Source organism: Phyllostomus hastatus, unplaced genomic scaffold (genome assembly GCF_019186645.2).
Source record: "Phyllostomus hastatus isolate PE091 unplaced genomic scaffold, TTU_PhHast_1.1 phas_contig_58, whole genome shotgun sequence".
Lineage (NCBI taxonomy): Eukaryota > Metazoa > Chordata > Mammalia > Chiroptera > Phyllostomidae > Phyllostomus > Phyllostomus hastatus.
In genome coordinates this window covers 30,603,512-30,624,700 of record NW_025333916.1, presented here as the reverse complement: position 1 = coordinate 30,624,700, position 21,189 = coordinate 30,603,512, and the positions used below count along the sequence as shown (strand labels likewise).

General features: G+C 39.8%; 2 protein-coding genes and 1 pseudogene across 7 annotated transcripts in view; 1 reads left to right on the top strand and 2 right to left on the bottom strand.

The window, feature by feature from the left end:
* ELOVL7 (ELOVL fatty acid elongase 7) overlaps positions 1-2,431 on the bottom strand; it is an 81,180-nt gene extending 78,749 nt beyond the window's left edge. The window contains exon 1 of one of the 3 annotated variants that reach the window (XM_045848042.1): positions 2,281-2,431. The gene's annotated coding sequence lies outside the window, so the exon portion shown is untranslated. Of the gene's footprint in view, positions 1-1,335; positions 1,539-1,564; positions 1,683-2,280 lie in introns of those variants that run through there. The other 2 variants (XM_045848044.1, XM_045848043.1) reach the window with 2 other exon arrangements.
* A 1,799-nt stretch (positions 2,432-4,230) lies between these two features.
* Positions 4,231-5,276, top strand: LOC123824862 (annotated as a pseudogene).
* ERCC8 (ERCC excision repair 8, CSA ubiquitin ligase complex subunit) overlaps positions 5,227-21,189 on the bottom strand; it is a 52,285-nt gene continuing 36,322 nt past the window's right edge. For 2 of the 4 annotated variants that reach the window (XM_045848263.1, XM_045848267.1), the window contains one exon: positions 15,552-16,512. In XM_045848263.1, the coding sequence (XP_045704219.1) occupies positions 16,447-16,512 (66 nt within the window). In that variant the 3' untranslated portion in view covers positions 15,552-16,446. Of the gene's footprint in view, positions 5,376-15,551; positions 16,513-21,189 lie in introns of those variants that run through there. The other 2 variants (XM_045848265.1, XM_045848264.1) reach the window with 2 other exon arrangements.

The window sequence follows — 21,189 nt, the reverse complement described above, 5'->3', positions numbered from 1 at the left end:
GCTGAGATTAGGATTCATGCTTTTCTGCCAATATGGTCCTATTTCATTACACTTCTGAGTGTAATGTTTAGCCAGAAGGAGCTGGGTTCCCGTCACAGCAATGGAGTTGGCAGAGGCTGTTGTTCTTCTACAATGCCTGCCAGCTCCCCTATGTCTCCCAATGCAAACTCCTTAACATCCTGTAAATCCTAGCTTAAAAATTTCAGTTTTCCACCACCAGCAAACTCACCTGATATATGCAGTCTTAACTCATAGTGATCATATTCCGCAAGCATTTATCAAGCAACTACTAGTTGCAAGGCCTGAATGAAGATATGTACAATCTTTTTGCGAACACTGAATATTAATGAAAGAAGACAACCAACAGTAGAAAATGGCGTGTTAAGTGGATAAATGAGTGTTCACAGATGGGAAAGAAAGAGACTGGTGAAGGCTAGAAGGAAGAAACAAGGGAAAAGTTGAAGAGATCTCATGGCTGGGAGGTGGGTGATTGGAGATAGGACCACTGAGTTGAGCGCCTAGGTGACTAGGAAAATGGAGTGGGTCCTAGCCAGAAATGATGTCAACTAGAAATGCTTTGGGCAAAGCAGGGCCAATCCACATGGAATATTACTATATGCTCTGAGTGAGAGATGCTCCACTCAAACTGAGTAAGGCACACAGGAAGCACAGAACCTTAAGCCAGGTGAGTGGATGTGATAACAGAAGAAACAAAGTTCTATGAAATTTTGAAAAGGAGAATCCAAACTAGTACAAAATGACACAAGAAGAAAAAGAGGGACCTCAGAAAGACAGTCTAGTGGTGCTTGACACAGCCCAGTACTTCAGGAAAACAAGGACCAAGAAAGGATCTCTTGGGCAGTATGTGGTGGTTACCAGCCCCCTGCTGCACCACAGCCTCAGAGTTGGAATCTCCTCCTGCTAGTCCTGTGCCTTTGGGCAAGTTACTGTCTCAGTTTCTCCATCAGGAAAAAGAGGGTATATCATTTACCTCACAGAACTGTTTGGAGGATTAAGAGTTAATACAAGTTCTTAGAACAGTGCCCTGCACTTAAAGCACTCAATAAATATCTGCCGTTGCAGGGACAAGATTTTTTAGCACTCAAGTGACCTTGGGGGAAACAATTTCTAGCCAGTAGTAGGAGCAGAAACTACAAAGTAAGGGAATTAATAAGCAAGTGAGCAGTAAGAAGACGGAGGCAGCCGCAAAGTATCGATGACTTTCACAGCAGATGAGCAATGAAAGTAAGCAGTAAGAGTAACCTGCGAGCATAGGGTTAAGTGAAAATGCTTTCCGAGGGGGTATCTCAGGAAGAAGGAAAAGGCTTGGCTCACCAAAACTATTCTTCAGTCAGTGTGGAACTGGTTTCCCCAACCACACAGGTAGCTGGACGGGGTACAGACCGCACCGTTCCAGGGCCAGCTCTCCAGGGAGCTCGAAACAGTCGCCGCATCCGGCAAGTTGAATCAGCGCTGACTGATTATCGGGAGAGGCCCATTTCCTAATGAACGCTATCTCGAAAGATGAAACAAAAGGCTTTCCCATTTCCCTCTCCGGCCTGACCTGTTCCACGGCTCTGTACTCATCACCCCTCTCCTCGGCCACCAGCAGCCGCCGGGACAGGATGCAGCTCCAGGAGCTAAAGAGGCAGAGCCCCGCCGCACGAGCAGCGCCCCAGGTTCATTCCAGCGTCAAGGACACAAAAGCGCCCCAGAAGGGAAGGAAACAGGAAGAAAGGGGCACGGGATTTGGGGGTAGCTAGCGAGACTAGGTTCCGGGGCTGGGAAAGTGACCTCGATGGTCAAGGTCGTGCAGGTCCTTCTCTCTCCCGGTCCTACCAGCTAGCACCTTTGCCCTCCCGCCTGGAAAAGCAGGACCCACGCCGCGCAGGAGCGCTGGGGGGAGGCTCAAAGCCCTGCGACAGCCGGGGACCACGGTCCCTTTGGGACGCCGAGGGAGGCGGGGGGCTCCCAGAGAGCGCGCAGGTGAGCACGGCGGGCCCGCCCTCCAGCGGGGAAAGGGCCTTCTTCCTCGGCACCGCGGGCCGTGGTGCAGGAACTTTTAAAGCCCTCCTTCCCCCACGCAGAGCCCAAGGATGGCCCCGCCAGGCTCCCCGAATCTCCGGCATCCAGATCCCAATCTCCACGCGCTGCGCTCAAGTTCCTCCATCTGGCTGCTCCCGATTCCCTTCCCTCGGGTACTCTGTCTCTTCCCCCAACTCTTCTCCACATCCAGTAAAAGTTTGGCCCCAGCCCGCGGGCCCAGAGCCCCGCACTCACCCCGCGGGGACCGGAGCCCAAGCGCCCGGCGCGCACGAGAGCAGAAGGCGACGGCGCGAGCGCGGAGCTCCTCACCGCGGCCCTGGAAGCGCTGGCTGCCACCTAAGCTGAAAAGGGGGAGGAGGCCTACGGGGTGTCACCTGCCCACCCTCCCACTCCGCTGCGTGACGGCGCGCAGCACCGCCCCCGCTCGCCAGGTACCCGCGCGGGGCTGGGTGGGCGGAGCCGCGGAGGAACTGGGAGGGAGAGGTCGGGAGCCGCGCGCCCTGTGGGTGTGACCGCCTCCGCGGGGCTGCTGGTCGCTCAGAGTGGCCCAGGACGGGGCACTGCAGGCTGCTTTGGGGTGTCGGCTCTGGCCCAAGGGCTAATTACATTTTTTTCGGAGCACAGATGCCATCATCCGGGGTCATCTCGAGGCTTAACATAACGTGTGAAAATTGACGGCGGGCATGATTGAAGAATGAAACTACAGAAAAATCTGAAATGAAGAAAACCTGGCTGAGGATGAGGCTAGGGGAGGAGAGGGAGAAAGAAGGGCGACCATGGTTCTGAAAAGGCTATTCCGGGGATTAATTCTTTTGTGAAGTGGAGGCCAGACCCAACCAAGGGAGGAGGCCCAATTTCGATCGGCTTCATCCTCTGCTTATTAAGAGAACGCTGCAAATACTGGGGTGCGGAGGGCCTTTAGAGCAAATTGTATATAATCTAAGCACTACTTTCCTGGTTAGCAACAGTAGGAAACAAAGAAACAAAGTCTACCCAACTTTCTCCTCATCTGTTACTGTTGGATCGGGGAGTGGGAGGAGAATACTCCCCTATTTTTTTAAACTTACCTGGCCTGTTTCTGGTGACGGTCCTCTTAAATGCTGTTACGTTTTGGAATCGTGGCATCAATAGCTGGCAAAATGAAGGTCGGAAGAAGTTACCAACTTTAAAAGCAAAACCAAGAACTGCAACTGAATTATCTCCCAGAAACCTGAAAAACAACCTGAGAGGTTGCAGTCCTGACCCAAGCACCTCACAAACGTGGCCTGTGGGTTTGTGCTGTGAGCCCTAAACAGGGAATCGCGACGGAAGGCTCAAAATTACCAGGGAGGGTGGGTAGGGAGGGCACTCAGGACCAGAAGCGTGTTTTTCTCACAGGGTCTGCCTTCCACCACTGAATCCTGCTGCGATGAGCAAGAGGTTTTAAATGTTTTATGTAAATCTTTGAGAACCCACAGAGTAGCCATTAAAAGGAAAGCAAAAACCAGGTTAGACATTCAAGAGAATCTTGAAGTCAAAGATTCCTCCTTCCTTTTAGATAAATTTGGCTTTCATCATAGGAAACAGTTTGTTTAGTAGATTTGGGAAGTCCTTTGGGAATTGGTGACTATTGTTTAATGATACTTGCCTTTGAGTCTGTCAATACCTACCAATCTGTATGTATGTTCATGAAATTTCAAATATGCAGGTCAAATGGATTGATTCATTTAACAAATATTTATTGAATACTACTGTGTTCCAAGTCCTGAAGATTCAACAGACAATACAAAACACAAAAAAATCCTGTTCTCATGGAGTGTACATTCATTCTCTTGGGGATGACAGACCATAGATGAATAAACAATATGCAGTGTTCATGGTGTGGTAAGCGCTACAAAAAACAATAAAGGGATGGAGAGGGGGCCTTTGAAGGTGGGGAGCTGCAATGTTAACACGGTTAGGAAAGACCTCAATGGAAGGAGGCATCACGCCAAAATTTTATTTTATGTATTTATTTAACTCTACTTTCCTTATTTTGTTTTGAATTTTTTTATTGTTGTTCAAGTACAGTTGTCTCCATTTCCTCCCACCACCACTCCCTCCCACCCCAGCCAAAATTTTAAAGATGTGAGTTGGCAAGCCTGTGTCTATCCAGTTAACAGCATTGCAGTCCCTGAGAACAGCAAAGCTAAATAAAGGCCCTGGGGTATGTCTGGGACGTTCCTGCTCATACAACAGCAGGCAGGACAGAGTGGTTGAACTGGAGTGATTGAGGACCATAGTAACAAGTAAGGTCAAAGGGGTAAAGGAAGCATTTTGAGCAGTGACATCATCTGATTGAAATTTTACAGAGGAGGACCCTGGCAATTTTTTTGAGAATATGCTGGGGAAAGGATGGGAGGGAAAAGGGCAGCAGCATCGATAATTAGGAGGATCTTACAAAATCTGGATAAGAGATAAAAGTGGCTTGTCCCGTCTAGTAATTGGAAAGGTAATTAGGTTTTTAAAATATATTCTGAAGGTAGTATCAACAGGGTTTCCCAAGGATCTGATGTGGGCTGTGAGAAAGGAAACAAATAATGACTTCAGCTTGAGGCTGTTTGCCTCGAGCAATTGGAGAGTTGCCATGTACTAAAAGAAGAGATTGTGTTTGCCCACTCGAGAGGGTGGGTGTATGCATCCCTAAAAGTGGTCACACACTAAGCCTGTGCTACTCTCACAACCCTTTCCCCATGGGGGGTGTCCTCTTTGAGGATATTTTTGATGAGGAAGACGTTGACCCAGAGGACAAGAAGTTTGACTAAGTATCTTGATTTGTGAGAATGAATCTTTCAAGATGGACCTTATTTTAGATGTATACAATCAGAGCGCCCTGGAGACTTGGGTGACAAGTTCCAGTTGGTCACAGACAGACAGGATCTTGTGTGAAGACGGTAGCCTGGACCACGGTGAATAAAACCCCACAGATGATAGACCTTCCAGGGCTGACCAATTACAGTATGTCAAGTATGGGGAAGTGTACAGGGTTGAGGGGGATGAAATTTCTGTTGAAGCAGCAACACAGCTCTTTGCCTATGTGTCCCATGGGGGCCTGCTCATGAGGCTGCAGCATGATGCCAACCAACATCCTGCGTGAATTTGAAGTGGATTCCAGAGTTTCTCAGCTGAGGAAGAAACTGGCCTTCTGGACCACCTGGGAAGCCAACCTTGCTGCTCAGTCTCCCAGGTCATGGACATTTGTTTCCACCTGAGCAGCAGTTGCTGTTGTTCACCTCTTCAGGAGGGGCTGGCTTGCTGTCCACTGCGGGTGCATCTTTGGGTGGTCTGCACTCAATGGGAAATGGACTTGCCTGTGAAAGACCCAGTGAGAGCTTAAAATAAATCAGAAGTTGTTTTGTATTTTTTCAATTGAAGTTTACTTTTTCAAACTTTTCCTTCCCTCAAAAAAAAAAAGACTATAGAAAAGTTGGGAGGAGGATAATCAGGAATTGTTGGGGGACTGACTTAATTTGAGATCCCTCTTAGCTATTTTAGTGGGAATATCAAGTAGGCAGTTGGTTATACCACTCTGTAGGAGGTGGTGAGAGAAATTTGGGAGTAGTCAGCTTTCAGATAATATTTAAAAGTATGAGATGACAATGCTTAAGAGCGCAAAAGAGTGAGACAAGGGGTGTGAGAAATGAGTCCTGGGGAACTCCAGTATTAACTGGTTGAGGGAAATAAGGAGAGATCAGTAAGTAATCAGAAAGAAGTATCTAAGAAAGAACGGAAATGAGTTTGAAATAAAATCGTGAGAGTAACGTATCCTGGATGGCAAGTGGGTTAGTCAGCTATTGCCACAATAATGCTGCGTAACAAATCAACCATAACAAAAGCTCAGTAACTTAATAAAATACTCATTATGCCCACAAGTCAGCAGTTTAGTTGGAGTTCACCTGACCTAGGCTATGCTCAGCTGAGGGGTTCTGCTTTAGGTTACAGATTGAGCTTAAATCTGTTCCATGTGTGTTTATGACAGAGTCCAGACTGAAGAGAAAACAGCCACGTGAAAAAGATCTCCCCATAGTAGATAAATGGGGCACAAGAGCCAATTCAAAGCTCACAAACTTTTGGGGCCTCTGCTCCATCTCTGAAGCACATTTAAGGCCTCTGGTCACATTAAGTTGGTTAGCTATATCACACAGCCAAATCTAACATGAGGTGGGAGTAGGAAAGCATATTCAACCCACAGTGGAAGGGTGAGGAGAATGATTATTTGCTAAACAATAATCCAAACTTTTATCACAGCAAGGGAAGAAAGCTCTTTAAGGTGGAGGAAGTGATCCCCTGTGTCAAATGCTGTAAGCTGAGGACCAGAAACTGAGTGCTGATTAGCAATATGGAAGTCAATGGGGCTCAACAAGGGCAGGTTTGGAGAAACAAAAGGAATGAAAACCTGAATGGAGTGAGTTTCCAGAGTAAGTGGGAAGAAAGAAATTGGAGAAAACAAGGTCACACAATTCACCAAGGGTTCTGTTGCATAAAGGAACACACACAAAAGAAAAGTAATGTCAGGAAGGGGGACTGGCTCTAGAGTTTTGTTTTTCAAATTGATGACATTTAAAGTATGTTTGTATATTTTGGAAAAATTTTCATAGAGAAGGAAAGGCTACTAATGCTTGAAACAGAGGACAACTGTTGCAGTGATGTCCTTGAGTAGGCAAGAGGGGTGGGATTTGGTGCACAGGTAGAGAACGTGGCCTTAGGTCTGAACGTGCCATGCCACTGTCTACTTCTCATGTAAAGTGCTTGTTTTGAGATAGAATTATTCACATTTTAATTTGTGATTTGTGTTATTTTGTTATGTTTTGTATTTTCTCCATCTAGGGCTTATATTTTAACTTTATGTGATTGTTATTCTTAGGTTTAAAATTTTTTACTTTATAAAATTTGTAATTTTAAAAATAATTGAATTTATTAGTATTTTTCCTATGCTTTTTGCTTCTTAAAAAGTTTTTTTCTTTTTCTGAAGTCATAAATATACTCATTTTTTGGTTTTCTAAAATGTATGGGTTTTCCTTATTAAATTTAGATCTTTAAGCCATCTGTAATTGTTTTAAATTGTTATTTTTGAGTGGATAATACATTCACATGCCTTACATACCAAGAAGGCATACAGTTAAAAATCTTCTAACTCTTCTCCCATCTATGCCTTTCTGAGTATTTCCAATACCCCGACGCTGCCACCAGCATCCCCTGCTTGGATTAAAACAGATTCTTAACAGGTTACTTTGCTTCTGTACATTGCTCCTTTTCAACCAATCCCCACACTGACACAAGAGTGATCCTATTAAAACGGAAGTCAGATAATGTCTCTCTCCAGCTCAAAACCTTCCAATGGCTTCCCATATCCCCTTCAGGGACCGATAGGGCCTTTCTTAATCTGACATCATCTCCAACCCCTATCCTCCTAATTACTTTTCCTCATTTCACTGTCTTGCTCATCCTTGGAAACTCTATTTATGCTCCCGTTTCAAGGCCTTTCTTTGCACTTGATGTTTCTTTTGTAGAAGTCTGCATAGCCTGCTCCCTCACTTACTTCAGAACTCAATACTCAAAATCCCATCTTTTCCAATGAGGATTTTCTTGGCTGCCCTATCTAAAATTTCAGTGCTGTTTCTTGCCTCCCACTTATCAATCCTTTTTTTTCTTCTGTGCACTTTGCAATAATATATTTGATTTTCATGTCTACTGTATTTATTGTCTTTTCCTTCACTTGAGTATAAGGTCATATATCCTCATCTTTTGAAAACTGCATTCCTCTCATTCCATTTCCATTTATTCAATCTCAATTTATTTTTCCAAGTGAATCAATGAATTTAATGAGAAAAATTGAGAAATACATATATTTTCATTGTATTCAGTCCAATAGCATCTATTCTCAATGGAAATATTTGAGCATAGCAAAGGGTTTGGTTTGTTTTGTTCATTGGCATATAGTTGGTACCCAAGAAAATCGAAACCTCTATGCACACAAAAATTTGTACACAAATGATCATAGCAGCATTATTCACAAGAGCCAGAAAGTGGTAATGATTCAAATAACCATCAACTAATGAGCTGATAGATATGATGTAGTATATCTATACAATGAAACATTGCTTGACAATAAATAAGGAATGAAGTCCTGATACATGCTGCAACATGAATGAATCTTTAAATCATGTTGAATCACAAGAGGGGAAGCTGCTAATAGAGGGTGTGAGTCTATGGCCATAACACCCTGAATATGCCCAATAGCATTTAATAGAGGGTGTGAGAGTAATTAGATAGAAATTGCCTTGTTTCTTGATGATCTTGGGACCAGTGTACCAGCTGAGAACTGCTTTCCTGGACTTTTATCAAAGGAAATTCATTTATATTTTAAGTTATCTTGGATTATCAAGTAAACCTAATCCTAATTTATAAAAACTGCCGCTATCAGGCAGGTGTTTGCAGGTTTATCATATTTCCACCACTGCCCAATGTCTCCCTAATATTGACTGGGAGTTGCCAGTTATCATCACATTATACTGTTTTTCTCTCCATCAAATATGGCAAAATAAAAGACAGGCTTAGCTATGTTTCATGAGTGGAAGAGCATATGCCATTGTGGAAGAAGTGGCTATTCCCATGTGACTAATACTGCACAGCAAGTATTAATGCACATTGTATTAAATGTACTTGACTTAAGAAGCTATTATGAAACTAGCCACAGTAAGAATTATGACCAGAATACCAAAGATATGTAATGGCAAATTAACTTAATGAAATACTTAATGGACTGAAAACAATGACTGGAATTACAGCAGTGATAATGGTGTAAAACATATTAAAAAAATTTTCTTGGCATGAAAACCTTTCGCCAATGATGGGATTACAAAAAGGTTGATTACAGCAGATACTGCTTCCTGAACACCAACTAACATTTGCAAATCTGAGTTTAAACAGGTATATTTCCTAGCATGTTGAAGCTGGGGTGAAGGGGCTTATGGTACAAAATTTCATGAAATGGTTAAATCGTTTATATTTCTTCCTCCCCCAGTCACTAAGAGTACAGATACAAAATATACAAACACCACTCAATTAGCTATAGTTATGTTGTGTCCAAAAGATTTTATGTGTTTGAATAGCTTTTAGACATCATGCCAATGGTGGGCATATCAGGAAATTATTTTTGTGAGATGAGTAAGGTGGGTAAACAGGACTGCAGGAGGGGATCCAGAAAGTCAGAACTAACACTGGACCTGTTCTACAAAACTCAAATCCATGGTGGCAGTCTGCATAAGTCACACAAAATTATGAAGTATACTTCATAATTCAACAGGAATCATATTAATTTAGAAAAAGAGAACATGTCATGAGTGCAGTGATGAATACTATGAAGTGGATGTATCACCATGGTTTGATCCACAGGAGACATGTGGTGCAAGACTGAAAAGACTCCTTTTTTGGATGGATGTAAGAAATTGGTTTGTGTTATCTAAAGAAAGTATCAGCTGATTCATTAGTGAAGATTCAGTCAAAGATTGGGACTTTGGTTGACATTATATATGTTCTGTTTCTATATAAGTGTGTTCACAACCAGTTACAAAACAAATCATCCATTTATTCATCAAGCGTCTAACCAAATTGTGCCTTTGGAAACTCACTTAACCAGGAAAATATGGTCTACTTTTACATGCAGAAACCATTTTCCAGAAATTTAAGTGATGATTACCCATTTTGGAGCTAAGAGCTGAATTCTAAAAAAGTTATTTGATTTCAAACAAATACCTGTAAAAATAAACTTGGATCAGTTTGCCTTTTCTCAGCTAATAACGATTATGTGAATAAAGAGCTAAAAAAACTGGAAGTTAGAATACTGACGTGTAGTTATGAAAACTATGAACTGAATCGTATGAACAATTCACATACATTAAATATAAAAACAATTACCAAGGGAGGAAATTAGGTTTTGGAAAGACCATATCTGTAAAAAACTGTTACATTACTAATCTGAGTAAAATTGATATTGCTCTCAAATGACACAGAAAAATGTCACATTTCTCTGGTTCGAGATAAAAAGAAATAAATTATAGGAGAAAAACATAATAACCAAAATACTTACTTTTAATTGGGTATCTGATTTTTACATCAGCAAATTTAACCTCTAATATTATGCATGTATTACGTTACATGCTGGTATCAAAGTGAAATAAAGGGTATGACTATAATTCTTATATTTGATTCTTGTTACTCCCACCCTTTCACTCATTCACCACGTTCTCCTGCCCTTTGTAAGCATCTGGGATTGTGAGTCCTTATCCTCCCTTTCCTGCATTCCTTTGGGGTACAAAAATAATCAATGACTTGAAATATGTAAGATTTCAGAAATGTTTGTCATTTTTCCATAATGGTGAGTGGGGCACAAGAAGAATGCCCAGAAACTTCAGAGCCTAAGGCACTGGAGAAAATCAGTCCAATCATAATATTACAAGGTAGGAATGGGCTAAAAGTCAGAGAAGACACTACTAAGAAATCTAGACTCAAGGTTTCAAAGTTCTCCTAATTTTGTTTAGCTGTTGAGAGTCACAAAGCAAGTCCCCAGTATAACAGCAGCTCTCTAAAAGGATTCAGAGAAAATCTATGTTGGTGTATGGGCTAGTAGTAACCTTGAGAATAGAACCCTTTGCCATTTTGCAAAAAGAAAGACTCTAATATTAAAGTAATCCCAGGTTATTAACTAATATTTAATAATACTTAAAATTTCCTGCATAGTAAGTTACAACAATAACACAATTGAACACTTCATTACCTGCAAATTATGAAGTGTTTTTCAGTTAAGTGCATGCTAATGGTCGTTTCTCTAATTAATTCAACAAATAAATACATGCATATTTTTGCATCTTCCATTTGCTAAGCAGTATTCCAGGTGCTGAAGATAAACAACATAGACAAAATTCCTGCCCTATGGAGTGTACATTCTACAAGGGAGTGGAAGACAAAATATATGTGTGGACCATGTTCTGTGGAGGTGAATTTCAGAAAATTTTGGTAAGAGCTCAGAGACCAATAATCTTAGATTTTCAAGTAAGTAAAGAGTTCTAATAGCTGAACAATTCTTATGTGTCAAAACTTTATTTCAACTCTGTAAAGTGTATTTTATTCCCTCTCCACAAATGAAGAAACTAGCTTGGGGAGGCTAAGCAACTTGCTAAATAAAACAGCTAATCACTGGTGTCTCCATAATAACTTAGATGGAAACTTTACTGTAGAAGTTTTAGTCGAGACAAAACAGCACAGTTATTCCATTATAGTTTGAGTGTTCATTCAGTATAATTCAGGAAACTTTTATAAAGATGTTCCACATTTGCCTTCAATAAACTTCAATTAATCTTGAATATAAACCTCTACTAATGTACTTCACACAGTAAATGCCATTTTAAAATTCTTTCTAAATATTCAATGTGTGATTTTGGAGCAGGAATGAATTTAACAATTTTTAAAATTATATTTTATTGATTATGCTATTACAGTTGTCCCCATCTTTCTCCCCTCCATCCAGCACCCCCACACCCTCAAGCAATCCCCACACCATTGTTCATGTCCATGGGTCATAGGTATAAGTTCTCTGGCTATTCCACTTCTTATACTGTACTTTACATCCCCATGGCTATTCTGTAGCTACCTATTTGTACTTCTAAATCAGTAAGTAATCTATGATTAGCACTATGATTGCTAGACTGGCATTTGCTTAGTGCCTAAAATTTTAAAAGTTTCTATTTCCCCCCTTGAGCTTGTAGCCACCAAAAGTGGCAGTCTTCCTTTGTTTTCTTCCTGTTTCAGTCTTTTGCCCCTGAAGGTGCAGTCTTTACTTTCTTTTTCTGGCTGATAACAAAGGGGGTGGGGGCAGGGCTGAAGAAAGCAGGTGCCTCTAAGTAACCTCTTGCTGGGATCACTCTTGTCCACGGAATCATCGTCTCTTCCTCATAGTCCTGCCTCTTTTTAAACAGTTTTTTAGAATTAGGGCTTCTGTTTTTGGGCCACTAACCTTTTTCCTTTTGGATGTTTACCTGATAAGTTCCTGGTGGTCCCAAGCGGCTTCTGCTGTGAGCTGTGGCCCCCTTCTCTAGGGTGTCCCAATCCACCTTAGAGGAACTAGGGTTTACATCTCAGAAAGCAAAGGTGGCATCAGCTCTATTTTGTGCATGAGACCCTTTCATACTGAGAAGCAGCAGCTCTTAGGAGAGCCCATGGCTATGGATTAGGTGGTTTGCACTGGAACCAGATGCTCCCCTTCCCTTCTTCCCTTTTTTCATTAAACATTGAACACTGGTCTCCAGTGATGGGACTTCTTACACCTCACTGGGTTGGGAAACCAATCACTTGTGACAGCAGCAAGCAGACATAGCCTGGAAGCTCATGACCTGAACTGTTAACATTTGTGGGAGCCATGATCTCCTGGGGAAGCCTTCACAGCAAATCCATAAATGGCCCTTAGCACATGAGCAAGTGTTCAGGGGGAGCCATTTCCTCCTACTCTGAGGAACGGGCTGAAATTTGACTTGAAAAAACCCTGGGGGTGGGGTGGGGACTGGTTTATGGAGTGCCTCCAGAAGCATGTGTCTTCCTGGGCACTAGGTAATTTCATCTAAATGGCTCGGATGGCCCCGCTGCTTGTCAGTGCTGCCAGGCACCAGTGAATTAGATCCTAAGGCACTAGGAGGTTGGTCACGCCCACCTCCTTTGAAGGGAACTTTTCAAGCTGTAGCCAACTACCTATATACCCCCAGGGATTGTTTCCTGGACCCTGGGCCTTCCACCAACATGGGGAAATATGTTGAGTGCCCCTTTTGGTTGGGAAACCATGGCAATACCTGACAAAAACAGTACAACGCAGAAACCACCAAGCAGTAAGGGTACCAACAACCAGGGGTGACCTTCCAGGCAGTGTCCACTGACTGTTGGGTCCAGTCAGTAAGCCAAGAGAAGTTTTTTGTTTGTTTGCTCACCAGAGGACAATTATAGGAAGGGACAGAAATATCAATGTAGAGAGAAGCATCAATTAGTTGCCTCGCATATATGCTGGGACCAGGGACTGGCACCCAGACTGGGATCAAACCCCAACCTTTTGGTTATGGGACCATGCTCCAACCAGCTGAGCCACACTGGCCAGGGACATGAGCAGTTTAATCACATACCATCTCCATTTGGCACCAAACCACCCAGCTCACTGTGTCAAGTATGTTAAGATTTGCATCGGGGATTTGTTCTAATCAGATGTGGTAAGCCATACTACATGGAAACGACTGTCATAAAGGAGGAAGTTCATACTCATAGATCCCTAGAACCTGCAGGCACGGCACAACATGCCATACAGGACCACATGGGGAAGGACCACGTTTGGTCAGGAGGCATCTGCTCTAGGGAGAGGGCAAAGCATGGCCCAGAGCCTTTATTGGAGTTTTCTGGGAAGGAATGAGTGAGGCAGGGATGGTTCACTGTGTACATATAGGGTTGGACAGTTTGAATAATTTTGGTAACCTCTGGGCTATAAAGATGTCCTCCATTGTCTGCTTCCCGGCCCTGGGGTGATTTAGAACAAAGAAGAATATGGACTTGGAGTATGAGAGTTTGTGGGTGTGGATTTCGGCTTGGTTTGTATATCAAAGGGGAATCCTTTGTTATCTTTGGGAATTAGCAAGTCCTAGAAGGGACAGTGTCCCCAGGATCAAGGTCCCAAACGCCAGAGTATCAAGAATGGAGAAAATAAGACAATATAGCCAATATACTTAGTTATATAAAAATACATGGATTTCTATGAGCTATAACTTTAAAAAAAAAAGAGAGAGACAGGACTGTGTATATTCCAGTTTTGCAAAATAAAAATACTTCCCATCTATGTCTGCTTTGGATTATAATGTGAAAGAACACACACTTGATTGATAAACTGGACTGTGGCAGAAGGGATAGAAGACAGGGGAGGAGGTGCTGATATGGGAGGAGAAGGGTTTCCATGATAATAACGAGATGTCGATCACATGTGTCACAGAGATACTTGGAAGCATGACACCAAAGTGTCAGTAGTGGTCACCGTACAGTAGTATAACTCTACATGACCACTACATATTTTTGGTAAGTTTTTATGCTGCTGGAATTTTTTACAGTGAGTTTATATACAACCACCCCTTGGTATCTGCAGGGGATTGCTGAGGTCTCTTATACAAAATGGTATAGTACACGCATCCTCCCGTTTACTTTAAACCATCTCTAGATTAATTTTAATAACTAATACAATGTAAATAGTTGTTATAATGTATTAATTAGGGAATAATGACAAGAAAAAAAAACAACCTCTGTGTGTGTTTAGCACCGACATAACCAGCATAGGCCTAACCAGTACATGTTATCAACAATGTACCTTTCTTTTTGGGGGAATATTTTTGATCCACAGTTGGTTGAATCTGCCAGTGTGAAACACACAGATATGGAGGACTGACAGTATTTATTTAACTAGAAAAAAAGCAATATACTCTCTGGGATTCCAACCTAGTTTGCAGTGACATTGCTAAATGCACCAAGAAGGTCAGGCTCATAGGTAAATGTGGGAACCGTTATGGAGCCGTAAGGATAATGGTGAAGAAAATTCAAATCAGCTGGCATGTCAAATACTCCTCCTCTGTCTATGGCAAAACCAAGGTGAAGAGAAGAGCTGTGGGGATCTGTGACTGCGGCTCCTGCATGAAAACAGTGGCCAGTGGTGCCTGGACCTACTGTTCACTCTCCCATCAGAGTAAAGTTGGCTTTCAGAAGACTGAAAAAATTGAAAGACCAGTAGAAGTGCCACAATCTGAAACACTGTTAGCCTAAAATAAATGGGTTAGTTTATGGGGAAAAAAAAAAAAAAAAGAAGCAGCAGCAGCAATACACTTATTTGCGGTTTGGAGAAAACTTTTTCCTGAGTTACAAAAAACAATAATTTCCAATTTCAACAGCATTCTCAAAAGTTGTAAGCATCCTCATCAAGGGGATAAAAGTGAGAATAAAATGGTAAGGGCTGGGGGTGGAAACGGGAGAGAGGTGGGGAGGACTGGGTGAGTGGGCTGGGATGGGGTAAAAGGCAGAAGACTGTACTTGAACAACAATTAAAATAAAACAATTACATAAAAATGGGAAAAAATGGTAAGAACTTACTTAATAAAATCAACATACAGAAGTAAATGTATGTAAAACATCTGACCAAAAAGGTCTGCTATAAGGCCTAACATTACACACTTAAAAACCCAACAACTGGCCCTGGCTGGTGTAGCTCAGTGGATCGAGCACAAGCTGCAAACCAAAGGATTGCGAGTTTGACTACCAGTCAGGGTGCATGCTTGGGTTGTGGGCCAGGTCCCCTGGGGGGGCCACGTGAGAGGCAACCACACACTGATATTTCTCTCCCTCTCTTTCTCCCTCCCTCTAAAAATAAATACATAAAATCTTTAAAAATAATAAATAAAAATTAAAAAACCTCAACAACTGTATATTTGGAATTTGAGCTCACAAAAACCTCTTTTATTAGTCTCCTGCTGATAACATCCAGGAACAAAGGAAATGTAAAATTAGCTTCATGATAATAACTTCTGGGTTATAACACAGTAAGAGTAGACAGCAAAACAGAAATTTCATGGTTAACAGTTCATGTTTAACCCAGATCCCCTGTCAGGACACTTTTTGCCTTGATGAATGAAGTAAGACTTGGTCACATCTTAACACGGTTCAGAGAAAGGAGGTTCAAGTGTGAGTACAAGCTGCCACCTGATGCATTAAAATAAAGAACACATAGGGTTCTCCCAAGTTAAAAAGATTCTTGTGATGCACTTTTTGGATTGTGGAACTGAATCCAAAAATATTTAACATAAGGCTAGACAATAGTAAACTAAATTAAATCATTGCAAAAACTGGATACATGAATGAGAAAGAATAAAACATTTTTGATGCTAACTTTCCAGCTATTATTTTTGGTATAATCACCCTCAGTAAAATCATCCTTGAAACTGAAAACGAACAGGCTGATGACATAGCCAGTAGGAGAAAGCCAGTGCTGTTAACTGCCACTTGCACATCTGTAGAGATAGCGTCTCACAGTTCAGAGTCTGCTCCAGGTCCCACATGTGGGTGCCATGACTTGTCTCCTTGGACTATAGCAATAGGGGCCATCCCAGGCCACAGCAACTGGGATCAAGAGACATGTTTTAATTAAAGAAATTATATATAAGTCAGTTTCAGGACCTTGTACAAATATTAACCTCATTTTAAAACATGGGGGGAAAAACACCCAAATTCAGGGCTAACTTAGCTTTCACTGAACAGTTAAAAAAAAAGTCCCATTTAAAAAAATTTCATCAATAGAGATGCAAAGGTACTTAGGATTGATCTTCATCCTTCATCACTGCTGCTCCAGGCATCTTCAAATGCTCGATTTAACTGTGATTTGCTTGTAGTCTAAGAATAGGGGGGAAAAGGAAGATTCGATTAATCTATTTCATGATTTTAGGTTCACAATACAGTTGTGCAACATATCAACTGAAAAACAATGAGATATTTTGAAAGAAACTATATAATTGTTAATTTCAAGACAAAAGGAACCTAAACAACAAAACAAAGAAACAAGCAAAATATAACCAAAGACACTGAAATAAAGAACAGACTGACAGAGTTCAGAGGGGAGAGGAGAGGGAATTCCAGGGGAAAAGGGGAAGGGTTTACAGGAACGAGTATAAGGATACATGGATAAAAACTAGGGGCGGGTGGAAATGAGAGGGAGGAGGGGAGAGTTGGGTGGGTGGGTTGGGATGGGAGTAAAAGATAGAAAATTGTACTGCAACAATTTAAATGAAAAAAAAAAAGCAAAAGTAATGTAAGAAATGCCCCATATACAATATAATGTGATTTCACTTTAAATAGACATACCAGACTTTATCCATATTATCTGTTTCCCTCAAAGTGGTTACCTCACAACACATACCTACAAGTGAGCTCATGAGAGCATTCGTGCACACACATGCATACATATACCATGATGCTATTGCTTAATGCATTTCTGCAACTCTTTGGTACTACTTGGAGAAGGTAACAAATTACCAGCCATGCAGTTAAGACTGGACTTAGGTCTATAGTCTGACTGACAACTTTTTATTGTTTGGGTCTACCTAACTTTTATAAATAAGCAACTATCCATACATGAGCAATAACATATTGTGTTCAAAAAGTAATGTTGGTTAAGTTGTGAGGTTTACTTTTTATAGTTGGTAAAGCAGTTCAGAAGCAATGCAAAATGTGCCCGAAATGGTACCATGTTTATTGTTAGTACATAGATTTCCCTAGGAGATTTCTTAGAAAGATAACGTGCATTTGGTAGATGTTGTTTGAAACAACAAAACAACAAAACAACCCGCTCTCTTAGCACAGAAGGCAGCGCATCAGTCTCATAATCTAAAACAACAAAACATCACAGTATTCTTACAACTTCAGAGTCATACCTGATTAGGGTAACCAACAATTAGAGGAATTTTAATTATCTGTGGTATTTTAAATCAACTCACTTTCTTGAAAACATTTTAAATGGTTATCTTTTTATTCTCTGGCAAATGACTAAAGGGCTTTAAGATGGTCTCCCTTTTTGGGGTATCTAGGAATTATGAGCCAGGTTTGCTTCTTATTCTGCAGCTTTTACATTTGCTATGAGATCCAAAACCAATAATATATTAGCACTGAGACTACCCTTAAATTATCTTACATCAGTATTGCTTTTTATAACATATAGCAATATTTTGTGATAAAGGTAACCCTTACTGTATTGCTTGAAAATATTTAATTCTTTTTGATGACCACAATTCAAACAAATATAGCTATAGAAAAAGTAGGTGTTTCTAGTAAATACCCAAAGTATCATAAAACAGTATATATTTTAAACATCCTTTGTAGCTGTTAAAACTATAGGTTAGAGTCTACCACCAACCTTATGTTGGATATTGTCACTATTACTAAATCTAATGTTAGCAATCATCACTACCTTGAATATCCAGATACAAAACTATTATCACACTTCAGCTATTCACTTATTTCTAGCAGTAGTCCATATGCTTGCAAGAGTAGCATACTGAAGTTTATTTATTCCTTCATTCAAATGTTTACCTAATTACCTATCTTTCTGGGTTTATAATTTAACTACTAAGTTAGGTTATTTAGTGAGAGTTTATTCAAAGACGTTTTATCCCTATGGGTTAAGTGATTCATCTCTCCAACTCTATCTTTGGAAGCCTTTACTTTGCTTTACATATCTATCAAAAATGTGCTTGCATGGATAAACCATATAAAGGTCATGCCTCCAAATTCCACTATGGAAGCCCAATATATAACCACCTATTAAACATTTAAATTTCATTTGAAGACTCAGAAAGAAGCAAAATTGTATTTTATTGTAATTTATTTTTGCTATGGTGAGCAAAAAAACAAAGTGCAAAAAGAAATGTAGTTGCATGTAAATTTTACTGTTTATACTAGTAAAGGATAAAAATATAAATTTATTACAGTATTACAAAAAATATATTGCTAAAAAAGTTTTATTGCTAAAAATCACAACTAAAATATCATACTTATAGTTAAAAGCTGCAGTAAAAATATGTATGGATGTAGTATACATATTGTTTGAGACCCACTGATGAAGTGGTTGAATTACACTGATGAAATGTTTTGGTTTTCTCTACATCTCCTAGTGGACATCCTTTCTATGCTTGAACATACCATCTCTACCTCACCAGGCTGCCTGTTCTACTGAAAGATAGATCTGAATGTTATGGAGATAGGGAAGCAAAAGTTTAGAGGGGATCTAGTCCAAGTCCAAAAACTTGGGGAGGAACAGCAAAACCAAGTATCTATCACACATATATATTGATAAATTCTAAGTTTCTTAATGGTAATTACTGGAAAGTCTCCATAGGTAGAATATAGGGTTGTCTCTATCAGCAAGTAATTATACACCAACACAAATGGTAAGTAAAACATCTCTGTATTGTGTAACCAACAAAATAAAGTAAGATTCTTGGTAAGAGGTCAGAGTTAAACTGTAATGTGGTGACCTATAGATCTCAGAAAGGAAAAACTGATTAGGAGTCATATAGGCTTGCCTTGACCGTGACTAAGTTTTACGAAGAGGGGACAAAACGAAGGTAGATTCCTCAGGTATACTAAGACTGCCAATTAAGTAACAGGACTTATGCTTAACTACAATAAAACCTATTCCTATTATCCATTATATCTTGGTTGATGGGGAAGTATAGCTCATCTAAGGATGGATTTGAAAGGAAACCTAAGCATTATATTGCTGTAGTTGGAGATATAAAATTGTCCCAGATTACTAATAAGTGGCAAAACTGGGATTCAAACCCAGTTACCAGTATTATTACTACTTAGAGTACCTGAAACTAAAGACTGAGTGAGGGAGTGTGTGTATGTGTGTTTTGTTTTGAACTGTGTTATGCTGTCTCTCTGGGAAACTGCAGGAATCACTTATTGGACAGTTGAGATGAAAAACTTTTAAGTAAGAGTTAAACAGTGAATATACATACACAGAGAGCAGGGTCTTGTGTAGACAGACTTCTCTACTGGGATTTGTATCACGATCACATTCATGTTCCACCTATACTCACAGAAATCTTTCAAACTAAAGTTCTGTGATAATAATCTTGGCACATACCATTTTATATTAATATGAGAATGATGGCTATCTTAAAGTAAAACAGTACATTTTAACAGATAAAGTTTTATAGCTCTAAAACAAAAATAAAGCTAACTTGTTTATCCCTATTTGATTTGCTGCTTGTTCAGGTTAATTTCTCATATACAAAACTTTTTCTAGATGACAAATTTGAACTACCACTAACTATATAAGAAAATCAACCATCAGAATCCCATACTATCTTTATAAATTAAACATTACAGTTTTTTCCTAATATCCTTTTTCTAAACATAAGTCATAGTTGATTTACTTTTATTTTCATTTGGTAAGTAATTGTTATACTTCCTTAATAGGACCTATACTGCTATAACTTGGATTATAAAACTATACTGTATGTACTGTGTATACTATATACTTACTAATTGTATGTAGTATATATACATGCATGTGTGTGTGTGTGTATATAATATATATAGTAATTACCAAACAGCAGGACACAGTAATTAAATAATAATGCAAAATAAATGGCTGAACCAAAATATTTGACCATATTAAGCTTTCTACAGAAGGATATTAAGTCATTTAAAGCTGCTAAACACTAAAATTAATCAATGCCATAATAAACCAAAATAGATATGTGATAAAATCTGGAAATATTCATACAGTGTCTGGCCAGCTGCTTGAAAATTTACCATCGTGTTTTTATTCCTTCTGTCATTTAGATTAGGGCCAAAAGAAAATTATTCACAGGCTTTACACTGCAGGAACCATAGCAGTTGCAAATTTAGGTATGAAATATATCTTGTCAATAGCTTCTAAATGCTACCTACTACCCCCATAAAAATTCATTTCCATGTGGTTTAGACAGAGGTCTGTTTTCATAAAGGAACTAAATACATGAAAAATGTTTTTAGAATTTCAAACTTGCTCTCTCAATGATTTTCTTCCATCTCCATAAGATGTTTTATTTTTATTCTGACTTGAGTAAGATTAACTTAATGTGTTACTAACCACATTTATATTTTCAGGTCTAAAAAAATTATACATAGAAACATTGGTTTTTAGACATTAGCCTTTTTATACTGCAGAAATTATGATAATTGGGGATGATTAACAGTGCTTGGTAAAAAAATCTTTGGTAGGAAATATATCACCTACAAAAAGCTTGACATAAAAGTAAAAAAATACAGAGGCTACTACTTAAGACCAGGGATTCATCCTTATTTATCTATCAAATTTTTAAGGCTTTTTATTTAAACTGTCATATTTATATAAATTTATGCTTTAAGATAGGAACTAACAGACTGCTTGCTGGTAGCAATGTAACTTGATAAAACTTGACAGTGTAAAAAAAAAAAAAAAAAACAAGCCTTAGAAATGTCATCCATTCTATCCAAAAAAGTAATCAGAAATATAAACAACTTATGAACGGATACTGACTT